Consider the following 12,094-nt stretch of genomic DNA (forward strand, 5'->3'; position numbering starts at 1 on the left):
CCCACCAGGGTTTCAGCAATTCCTCTTTGTTACATTCCCCTTGATCATGCCCTACCAGGCCTCCCACACCCACTTCACCACCAATTTGGATCACTTGTTGTTCCCTTGTCCCTGGGTTTGTTAACACCACTTTCTCCCCCTCCCCCCCACGTTCCCCGGAACTGTCGGTCCCGTTGTTTTCTCCTCCAGATTGTTCAACCAGCCTATCATCTTTAGACAGACCGGTGGGTAAAACTTTGTATCTATCCAAAAACCATTGGAAGTTACTGGGTGGCTCTTTTGAGCAGGGATGGGATGGTCTACATGCAGTCATGTGTTTGGAATACATGAATACATGCACTGGCGTGATACACGCACTGGTGTCTGATCCTGGGTCCGTAGCCCTAGACTTTAGAGTGTCCAGAGGTCGACCTCTGGGGGGGTCCCATGACCTTGGATGGGGAAAAAAAAACCCAAACAACAAACTTGATTTTCACTGGGAGGAAGTCAGATAGATAGGCTTTCTACTCCCACAAAGAGTTGCTGTCTTGGAAACTCATAGGGGCAGTTCCACCCCGTCCTATAGGGTCATCATGAGCCAGCATTGACAATGAGTTTGGTTATTTTCACTAGAGGTCTAACTACAGTTAACCCTTTTCTTCCCCTGAGAATGCAGACAACAAGCCACAGTGATGCTGGTCTGGCCGGAAGCAGCTGGCCTCATCTGTCACCCGCAGGGCAGCTGGTGGATTCAAATGACTAACTTTTCAGTTGTCAGCCCGCTGCTTAACCCACGGTGTCACCAGAGCTCTTTCATGCTACTCTAATCGTGACTTTATCACGTTTACTCACATCACCTCTGGTTAGTTCCTGTATCTGACAACAGCATTTCCCCACTTGTCTGTCAGTACTGTGTCTTGCTGTGATGCTGGAAGTTATGTCACTGCTGTTTCAAATGGCAGCAAGGTCACCCATGGTGAACAGGCTTCAGCAGAGCTTCCAGACTAGGAACAGACAGCAATGAAAGACTCAGGTCCCCACTTCAGAGGAAAGAGCCCTGAAAACCTTATGCTTGGCCTTGAAACTTCGCCAGACACTGAAGGCCTCATGAATGGAGGCAGCACATTGTCGGGGCTCGTGCCAGAGGATGGGTCTCTAGTTGGAATAATACAACTATTATTCACATGATGCACCAACCACCAAAGCTGGTGAGGAAGAAATGGAAGAATCCAATTTCAGTCAGAAATTGATCAAACATGCGATCAAGATGCATGGATAGTTAGTGGTGATTGGAATGCAAACGTTGGAGACAAAGGAAGGAACCGTAGTGGGAAAATGTGGACTTGGTGATAGAAACGAAGCTGGAGATCGCATGATAGCATTTTGCAAGACCAATGACTTGTTCATAATAAATGTTGTTTTTCAACAACGCATGGAGAAGTCAGAGAAGTCAGAGAGACTGCCTCTGTGGGAAGAGACGATGGAGAAGCTCAATGTCAGCAGCTAAAACCAGGCCAGGGGCCGACGGTGGGACAGACCGTCAATTGCTCCTCTGTAAGTTCAGGATAAAGCTGAAGAAAATGGAAAGAAGTTCACCAGAGCTAAAGACGATGTTGAGTCTATCCTACCTGAATTTCAAAAACAGCTCACGAACAGATTTGATCTATTGAACACTAAGGATGGAAGAGCTCATGAGCTGTGGGGGGACATCAAGACCATCATCCACGAAGAAAGCAAAGGTTGTTTAAAGGGCAGGAAAGGGGAAAGATCAAAGTGGGTGTCAGCGGAGACTCTGAGACTTACTTTTAATTATAGCGTAGTTAAAGCAAATGGAGGAACTGAAGAAGTCAAAGGATTGAATAGAAGTCTTCAAAGGGCAGCTTAAGGAGAAAAAATCAAATATTATAATGACATGTGCAAAGAGCTAGAGTTAGAAAATCAAAATGAACAACACACTCAGCATGCCTTACACCGAACGAACCCAAGAAAATTTCATGCCTCAAGTTGCAACACTGAAAGGTTCTATGGGCAACATAGGGAACAATGCAGGCAGCATTCAAAGAGGACAGAAAGAACACAGAAAGCCACCTGACCAAACAGGACTAGTCGACGTTCCACTGTTTCAGGAGGGTGAGCATGAGCCACAGTCACTGGTGCTGAGGGAAGAAGTTCAGGCGGCACTGAAGGCATTAGCCAGAAACAAGGCCCCAGGACTGATGGAATGCCACGGAAACGTTCCAGCAAGCTGACAAGCACGGGAAGCACTCACTCACTCGTCTATGTCAGGCAATGTGGAAGGCAGCTACTTGGCTAACTGACTAGAAGGGACTCCTATCTGTGCCCATTCCAAAGAAAGGTGACCCAACAGAATGCTCAAATGATAGAACGACGTCACTGATATCACGTGAAAGTAAAATTTTGCGAAGGGTCATCCAATAAAGGCTGCCGGAGTCCATGGATAGGGAGCTTCCAGAGCTTCAAGCCAGGTTCAGAAGAGGAGGTGGAATAAGGATATCGTTGCTGAGGTCAGACGGATCTTGACTCAAAGGAGAGAATACCAGAAAGATGGTTACTTGTGTTTTATTGACTGTGCCAAGGCATTCACCTGTGTGGACCATAACAAACTACGGATCACCTTGAGAAGAATGGGCATTCCAGAACCTTCCTTGTGTTCATGCATGTACCTGGAACAAGAGGCAGCTGTGTGAACAGAACAAGGGAATACTGCATGGTTTAAAACGAGGAAAGGTGGGCGTCAGCGTTGAATCCTCTCACCATACTTGTTTAATCGGTACGCTGAGCAAATAATCAGAGAAGCTGGCTTATATGAAGAGGAATGTGGCATCAGGATGGGAAGAAGGCTTATAACAACCTTCCCTGCGGAGATGACGTGACCTTGCTTGCTGACAGCGAAGCGGGCTTGAAGCACTTGCTGATGAAGATCAAGGATTTCCGCCTGCAATATGGATCGCAACTCAGCGTAAAGACTGAAGTGCTCAGAACTGGACCAATAGGCAACGTTGGGATACATGCAGACCAGGTTGTTGTTGAGGATTCACTCTTGTTAAGATCTGCAATCAACGCTCATCAACGCAGCAATCAGGAGATCAAATGACGTGCTGCATTAGGTAGATCTGCTGCACAAGACCTCTTTAGAGCGTTGAAAAGCAAGGATGTACTTGGAGGACTCAGGTGTGCCTGACCCAGCGCATGTGAAAAGTACACACTGACTAGAGGGCTGTGGAAAAACAGATGCATTTGAGTCGGGGAGCTGGAGAAGTACATTGAAAGTACAACGGATTGCTAAAAGGGCAAGCCAATCTGTCTCGGAAGGAAGTATGGCGAGAACCATCCTTAGAGGCAAGAACGGAGAGACTTCAATGCCTTGGACATGTCCTTGGAGAAGGACATCCTGTTTGGGAAGCAGAGGGGCAGTGAAGACAGGGGGGGGCGCCTCCACAGGATGGGCTGACACAGGCTGCAGTAATGGGCGCAGACCGTGCAGTGTTTCCTTCTGCTGGGCACAGGTTGGCTATGGGTTCAAACCGACTCAATGGCACCTGACAACAACAACAACAACAACAACAACAACAGCAACAACACAATAGCATTGGCCTTCGTCACAATTTAACACTGACAGCAGTTGGGAGAATTGCTGCTGGATTTCCCAAGATGGGCATTTTCAATCTCCACTTAAAATGCCAGCCAGTTACTGAGGCAGCTGGCCGACTTCAACGAGGAGTCATGCGCTGTGGAAAAAGTCCCAAACTAAACTCACTGCCGTCGAGTCGATTCCGACTCACAGGGGCCCTGTGGGGCAGGGCGGAGCTGCCTCTTGGGTTCCCGAGGCTGTCGCTCAACACTTCCTCCTTCTGCAGAGTGGCCTGGGGGCTTACAAGTGCTGACCTGGAGCTAGCGGCCCTGTGTGGAACACAGTGTGCCACCAGGGCTCCAGGACTCATGGAGCCGAGGGGCCAGTCCTCTCACTGGTGACCCGGGTGTCTCCGGGAGGCTCCATGTCCCATCTCTGCCTAATTCTGTCCACTTCCTTGTACAGACGCACCCACGAGCACGTGGGTGTCGTTTCAAACTCTGTCAAGAAGTTGGTCCTTTTTGCTGGCATTCACAGTCCTTTTCCTTCTGATAGAAACTGTCCTGAAGATGAACTACAAAGGAACCGCAAGGACCTCCCGGGGAAACAGCATGCCCATCACAGTGGAACCGCAGGAACCTTGGAGAACGCCAGACGCTTCCAGGAACCCTAGAGGGGCCGTGGAGAAGTCAGGGCCTGGCTGCCAGCTGGGCGGTGGGTGGTTTGAACTCACCCAGCAGCTCTGTCAGAGAAGGCGCCAGCGACCTGCTCCCATTGGGAGCCTCAACACTATCAGAGCGCCCCCACGGAGTCGGGAGGAGGGCTCCTGGGGATTTCTGAGGAGCTACGACTTCAAGGGAGCAGAAACCTTCATTTTTCTCCCATGGAGCAGCTGGTGATTTTGAACCGCCAATCTTACGGTTAACAGCCCGACACACAACCCACCGTATCACCAGGGCTCCTCCCACAGGGCTCCTAGCAAACCCTGTGTCACTGGGGGGTCGCTATGAGCTACGAGTTGACTACCGGCACTTGACAAGTAGGTTTGCATGTCATTTGCAACATGAAACTCCAGAAGTCAAAAGTGGCTGGATGTCCACCATGGCCTGCATGATACCTTGTCCGAGACGCCTGGCTAAGTCACACCAGCCTTCATGCTGATGTCTTTAAAACAACACCCTTTCAGCTTGAGGGTGTACTGGAAATGCTCTGCCTTGTTAAGACACGTGTCAATGAATCTGATGTCACCAATCTGATTCTTAAACGATTTTGATGGCTATATTTCAGTAGAATTCGTTTCCTTCAAAGTTCACGGGCTTTTAGGTATTTAGAGATGCAGCCGTGGTGGCCCAGTGGGCTACAGCGGGCTAACCTCCACGGTAGCTCTCGGAAACCACCAGAGAGAGAGAGAGAGAGAGAGAGAGAGAGACAGAGAACGCTTTCACTCCCCGGAGGGCAGTTCTGCCTCGTTCTGCAGGGCTGCTGTACGTCAGGGCCGCCGCGGTGGCAGTGAGTTTGGTTGGCTTTGTGCATTGAAAGGCATCATTCCAAAATGAGGGCAACTGAAAAGGCCCGTGGGTTGTCCCAGCGTCACTGTGTTCCAGATGTGACCACTGCGGGGAAGAGGATGAGGGACACAGGTCCTTCCAGACACTTCCCCCTGGGCTTCCTGTGAATCTACGATCATGTAAAAGAGACTTCATTGATCTCCCTTTTGAGCCACTTCAAAGGTGTTTCACTAAAAAAAAAAAAAAGCAAAGGGGAACTACACCTGGGTTCAGCCTCCGGTGAACCCTCTGACCACAGACCCTCGGACCACAGACCCGGTGTGAGCAGCCATCACGCACAGTGCACTGGAGAGTGGACCATCGCCCCTGTCCTTAGGTCACGATTTAACACCTTCTCATTTGAACTCCTTTTTGATTCATTTAAAGTTTATTCCAGTGTTTCATGTTTTCTACTTTCTTTACGATTGAGGTTTTACTCTGTTATTGTTGTTAGGGTTCGTGTGTGTTTCTATATGGGGAATCCAGGATAGGAAAATCTATAGAGACAGTAACTGGATTAATAGTTTCTTGGGGGTGTGGCAGGGGGGGTTGGGGGAGAAATGGGGAGCTGATAACGATGAACAAGAAAGAAGAAATTGCTCTCAAGTTGATTGTGGTGCTGATTGTACAGCTCTTCTTGATATGGCTGAACTATTGGATTGTATGGTATGTAAATTATGTGCCTTCAAAATTGTTTCAAAACAAAACAAAACGAATTCAGAGAAAGGGCCCCGAGGCTTTATCAGATAGCTCAAAGGGCCAACCAGACCAAAGTTAAAACCCCAAACCCCGCTCACTGCCATTGAGGGCACCCTATGGGATGAGGTAGAACTGCCCCTGTGAGGTACTGGGACTGTAACTGTTTACGGGAGTAGAAAGCCCGTCTTTCTCCCACACAGCAGCTGGTGGATTCAATCTGCAGACCTTGCGATCACAGCCCATGACGTAACCACTACGCCACCAGGGCTTTTGGTCAAGGGACAAACAGCAGAGCAAGTCAGGATGCTGAACTCAGAGGCATGTGACGCTCCTGTCACACACAGAAGCCTGGGTGAGCATGTGGGCTAACCCGTGGCTGGGTGGGCTAGTACTCACTGGAACCGGATAGATGCCTGCTCCAGGTAGTAGACGTCAAAGAGCCAGCGGAAAAATACGTGCAAACTAGAGGCAAGAACAAGGGCAGGGACATTCGTTAGTCAACTTTCGCGCTAAGGGCCTAGGGTTCAATTCCTCTTGGCCTGGTTTCCCCTCCTCTTTTCCCTAACCCCCCAAATATTTGCATCTCAGATTCTAGCTGGTCAGTCTATCTGCTCCTCCTCCTACTTGGGGCTGGGCCACCCCTGCCCCTAACTCTTCAGCCCTCCAACACAAGGCCACTTCCTCCAGCAAACCTTCATCAGCCTTTTCTCCCACAGTAATCTCTGCCCCTTCTACACGGATACTGCACATTGGCTGTGTTCTTACCATCTTGGCCTGTCAGTTAACTGGCAGGCATGCCTTAGTCTTCCCAGTGGGATGGTAAATTCTAAGCCCATGACAGGCACTGCACTATTAAGCCCATGCTAAGCCCAGATTCACTGGACTGTTATTTGAGGAAGGGATTTTCAGCAACTACCATAGAATATATGTAAGAGGAGACTGAGTTGGAGGTGAGGTACCTGGTCAGTCCCATCGAGGGCAGAATGACCACCATAAACACCAGAAAAAAGTAACACTTGTACATGATGGTGAGATTCTGATTTGATCTAGAAGGAAACAAAGAGAGATGTTGACCAGTGAGGGCCACGTGGTAATCGCCAATCACCTAAGAACATCATGAGGGGAGAGATAGCACTTTGGGCTAGGAAATCAGGCACATCAATCTGATCTCCACAGGGCACTGTGAACTGTGCTGTGCCGGAGCAGGAGGCCGGTGGTGGGGAGAACTCATGATCGACTAGTAATGTCTGCCCTGGACACAGAGATGGAGGGCACACCCATGCCATGTAGTAGAAATCTCTGAGTTAAAAAGAGCCATTACCAATGACGCTCAGGATCCCTGTAGAGTTTCAATAATCATCACAAGTTTTGTGTTTTGTTTTGTTGGCTTTTTCTCTCAGCCCAAATAAAGGCCGGTTAGGGTTTTTGCTGGGACTACCATTCTATCTTCTTGCCAGATAGGTACTTTTGGTGCAGAAAACCACTTGGAGACTCATGTAGCCTTCTGGCCAGGGCAGCCCCACCTGCCCCAGGTTATGTCAAAGCCCTCCTATCCAATTAGCAAGTCGCAGGGAACCGTTAGGATGAGCAAGTGGGTCAGGTCCTGGCTGTTCAGAAGGCTGGTTCAGAAGGCCACGTGGCCTCTGTAGGCAGGATGGACCTGCAGCTTCCTTTGCTCTGGACACATCAGCCCACTTCACATTCCAAAACCAGTCCTCTCTCCTCATGCGGTGCCCTCCACTGGCATGCCCTCTCTGGCACTGCTCCTTGTTGCCTGCAGTGCCACCCCCTTGGGGCTGCACTCAAGCTGCGTGTAGTCCAAAGAGGGCCTGGCTTTGGCCCCTTGCTCTTCATGGGATGGCCTTTTCTCAGAAGAGAATAGGCCAGAGACCCAGGGACAACCCTGCTCCTCAGTGCCCTGCGCCTGTCCCTGAGGCCCCATGCAGAGCAAGTACCAGGCTGGTGTGGGTATGTGGGGGTGGGGGTGGGGGAAGGGCAGGCTGGGCAGGAGCCCTGCTCACCTGGTCCAGTGGGCCTCCAGGAAGGCGGAGAAATAGACTATCAGAGGCATTATCACCGTGAAGCCGCACAGCAGCAGGGAGGGGAAGAACTGGGTCACGATTGGGCTCTGTAGGGACAGAGGGGAGGGACCAGGGCAGCTATCAAACTAAGATCCTCTTCCTCCTTCACCCTGGATTCCTTTCCCAGCTTCCCACAGCCTGAGGATGCTCAGCTGGCCTTCCTGGCCAGGCCACTGTCTAGCTGGGGGCAGGCTAGGTTGACACTGAGGCCAGGTGGGGTCTCCCAGGGGCTCAGAGCCAGTTGCTGTCAGTCATGTCTCCCACCTGTCCCTTACTCATATCCCGTGAGTCGTGGAGGAGGGGCCGTGGTGAGGGTAGTAATGGAGGCTCCCCGAGGGCAGGTTGCTCAGGGCCTATTGGGACGTGGCAGGAGAAGCGAGAGCAAACAGCAGAAGCGGTGTGGCTCCCGGTGTGTGTGCATGTGAAGGTATGCAGGTGAGGTGCGTAAGCATATGTATGACTGTGTGAGCACATGTGTGAGTGTGTGTCTGTAAGCATGGATGATGGCATATGAGGGTGTGAGCATATAAGAATGTGAGAGTGAGCGTGTGTGTGTCTGTGTGAGTGTGTGTTTGTGAGCATGGATGATGGCATATGAGGGTGTGAACATATAAGAACACATGTGAAGGGGGAAACCGATTGCGGTGATCGACACATAACTGCACCACCCCCTCCGGGGGAAAACAACAAACCGTGGGGGAAGGGAGACAGTGGTTGGTGTAGGATATGGAAATAGTAATAATTTATAATTTATCAAGGGTCCATGAGGGGGGAGCTAGGGGGAAAGAGAGGAGCTGACACCAAGGGCTCAATAGAAAATTAATGTCTAGAAAATAATGATGGCAACATATGTACCAAGGTGCTTGATACAGTTGCCGTATGGGTTGTTACAGAGCTGTATGAGCCCTTAATAAAATGTTTAAAAGAAAAAAAGAATGCATGGGAGTGTATGTGTGAGTATGCTAGCATGTGAATGTGTGTGTGAGTATACATGCGTGCATACAGGTGTGCATGTCTGATGGGATGTGTGAGTGTGTAAGCATATAAGCATGCACGAGTGTATGTGAGTGTGAGAATGTGCAAGTGCACATGTGAGTGGGTGTACGTGTGCATGTATGATGGTGAGTGTGAGCATGTGTGCCAGTGTGAACATGAAGGAGTGTGTGAGCATATGAGCATGTGCGTGAGCATGTATGAGGGCATGACTAGACGCATGTGAACATATGTGTGAGTACATGTGCGAGTGTGTGAATGTGTCGATGTGAAAGCATGTGTGAGTTCTTGCATGTGGGGGAGCATGTAGGTGAGTGTGTGAGTGTATGTGATATAGCGTGTGTGCATGTGAACATGTGTGTAAGCACATGCATGAATATGTGCATGTGAGCATGTGTGTGAGCAAGTGATGTGTGATGGCGTGTGTGTGTGTGTGTGTGTGTGTGTGTGTGTGTGTGTACCCAGGGTGATGGCTGTGTGTGTGTTGCAGGGAACAGGATGGGACCCTATCTGAGGAGGTGACTGCTCAGCTTTGCAGCGGCCTCTGCCCGGGTTGCTGCTGTCAAGGCTGGGCTGGGCGCATGGAGAGCAGGCCTGCCGAGCAGGGTTTGTAAAGACAGGAACTTTGGGAAGTCTGCCTTCTGAGGGCTGTCTGGGTGGCTCTGAACTGCCAACCTGTCTGCAAGTACCTTTGTGCCACCTGGGGATGCCAGAGCTTGGGCATCCTCTGAACTCCCTGGTCAGCGGTCAGCACAAGGCAGGCTTGCAGTTCCTGGGCAGGTGCCACAGGCCCCAGGGCGGCGTCTGGGATGGATGTGTGCAGGGAACTGGAGACCATGCAGGTCTCCTGTCCATCTCAGAGCGGGGCTTCCTCATCTCTACACCTCACCACGCAAACCGGAGACCCCAGCCCCAGAGAGCTCACATTTGCCACACCCTGTCCAGTGGGTTCTCGAACCTCCTGCTGACGCAGGGTGCTCCTGTCTCTGGAAGCCGCCAAGCCCACCCCTAGGACCTGCCTCTTGCTCGTGCTCCCCTGCCCCATCCACCGCTGACCTTTCCTCTCCAGTCCCAGCCCCCTACGGTGAGCCCAGTTTCACCCGCTTTGGAGAAAATAACTCCAGCATGGATACCACTGCCGCTGCCACCGTGCTGTTGGTGTGCAGTCAGGGCTCTGTAGCCGGGTCCCAGCGGGCCCCCATCCCGTCCTCGCCTGAGTTCTTCTTTGATCTCCCTGGGGCCCCCAGGCCTGGCCTGAGCAGAGAAGGCACCTGCAGCTTCTCGATGGGGCGGGTGACGTTGTACATGTCGATGGTGTTGATGATGATAGCAGGTGTGGTGAGGAAAAAGAAGAGGCAGAAGAGGGAGGCGTTGATGACGAGGAAGCGGGCCCACCAAAAGAAGTGGCGGATGGACAGATGCTTCCTGGGGAGGGAGGGAGCGCACTCAGGACCCCGTGTACCCGCCCTCACAGCCAGCCCACGTGCATGCCAACGGTCGCCCGCCGGGCTGCCCAGTTCCCAGTCAGCCATGCTATTGACTCAGAGGAAGTCCCACTGCCCTGGGGATGAAGGCAGAAGTGGCCCTGTGGGTTTCCAAGCCTGTGACTCTTTACAGAGTAGAAAGCCTCCTCTTTCTTCCTCGCAGTGACTGGTGGTTTTGAACCGCCGACCTTGCGGTTCGCAGCTCACTGCAGAACCATGACTCCATCTGAGTATATTGCATAGGGGAACTCGGCATGGGTTCTTGCTGCAGGAAAGCCTTTCCCCAAGGTGGGGGGCCTTCCGACTTGTGAGGGTGAGTTTGGGGGTATGAAGAGGCTGCACTGCTTGGGAAGGCACAGCCTTGGGGGGTGTCCTGTTTGGATAGTGTTGGGCTCAGTCCCCATGGAGGACCTAGGAGAGAAGGTCTCTCCTTCTGTCCTGCCCCGTTGCTCTCTTCCAGCCCAGAGGCCTCAAAGTAGAGGGGAAGTGGGGGGGCCTTACCAAATGATGTCTCTGGGGTGTGGGGCGATGGTGAGCCTCCAGTGGTATGATTTGACGGCGGTGGTCACGGAGGACTGATGGGGGCGTACACCACAGTGGACGAACTTATAATCTTCCATGATGCTGCAAGGCGGGGAGGAGGGGAGACAGAGGGCTGCAGTGAGGGCGTCAGGATAGGGAAGATCTCATGCCAGTGTCCCATGGCCGCCGTGACCAGCTTGCCAGGGACTTTTGAGGACTTGGGTATGTCACCTCGGACCTAAGGGGTGAGTAGCTCCTAATGGCTCGTGGCTGGAGGGAGGGGGCAATGTGAGGGTGCCACATGGTTCTCAGCAAATGCCTTCTGCTCTTAGCTGGGTCAACATGTGGGCGAGCTCTTTCTACAGCACTTCGAGATTAAAGGGACCAACAACCACTGCCACTGAGTCCATGCTGACTCATAGCGACCTTACAGGACAGGGTAGAACTGACCCTGTGGGTTTCCGAGATGGGGAGTAGAAAGCTCCATCTTTCTGTGGAGTAGCTGGGGGTTTTGAACTGCTGACCTTGCAGTTAGCAGACCAAGGCCCAAGCACTATGCCACCAGGGCTTCTGAGAGTAACATGAGAGGCGCTGATTCAAACCTCCTCTTCCTGTCAATAGCTGCCAGGGACCAAGCTTCCTCTGTGTGCCTGGCCCTGTGCTACCTGGACCTTCACATAGTCCTAAGGGCACAGATAACCCGGCTAAGGTGTTGCCCTGGAACCACCGAGGTGCCAAGCGGCAACCATCAGGCTCATGTCCAGGGAGACTGAATCAGCCCCTGCTCTCTGCAACCAAGTGCAACACCGCCTCGTCCTTGCCACGGCGGTCCTGTCTGATCACAGAGCACCCCAGCCCTGCACAGGAAGGGGGGCTGCCTAGGTCAGGGTCACAAGATGCCCTTCTGCAAGGCCCTGAGTCGTTCGATACCTCCCTTCCCCGCCTCCCAAAGGGTGGAGAGAAGGACTGTCTGTGGTCTAGGTAGCGCGTATGATGTAGAAAGCAACACAACACATGATGATCTTGCTCGTTTTCTGACATGCTGCCATTTGGTAGAAGCAGCGCTGAGGCTTAACTCCGGCAGAAGTATGTTCAAGGAAGCCAGCACCTGGGCTCCAGTGCCTGCCAGCACCTGCCCCTCCTTGGTGGTTCCAGGGCATACCTCAGCCGGGTTATCTGAACCCTTAGGACTACGTG

The 12,094-nt window shown here is 51.9% G+C and overlaps 1 protein-coding gene across 3 annotated transcripts in view; it reads right to left on the reverse strand.

The window, feature by feature from the left end:
- TMEM63C (transmembrane protein 63C) overlaps window positions 1–12,094 on the reverse strand; it is a 72,450-nt gene that overhangs the window by 11,110 nt on the left and 49,246 nt on the right. For all 3 annotated transcript variants that reach the window (XM_045288074.1, XM_045288072.1, XM_045288073.1), the window contains exons 14-18: window positions 10,877–10,999; window positions 10,163–10,316; window positions 7,839–7,945; window positions 6,777–6,863; window positions 6,214–6,279 (exon numbers count right to left, since the gene is read on the reverse strand). In XM_045288074.1, the coding sequence (XP_045144009.1) occupies window positions 6,214–6,279; window positions 6,777–6,863; window positions 7,839–7,945; window positions 10,163–10,316; window positions 10,877–10,999 (537 nt within the window). The remainder of the gene's footprint in view (window positions 1–6,213; window positions 6,280–6,776; window positions 6,864–7,838; window positions 7,946–10,162; window positions 10,317–10,876; window positions 11,000–12,094) is intronic.

This window comes from Echinops telfairi, unplaced genomic scaffold (assembly GCF_000313985.2).
Source record: "Echinops telfairi isolate 266 unplaced genomic scaffold, ASM31398v2 ScPeMD7_18;HRSCAF=68, whole genome shotgun sequence".
Classification (NCBI taxonomy): Eukaryota; Metazoa; Chordata; class Mammalia; order Afrosoricida; family Tenrecidae; genus Echinops; species Echinops telfairi.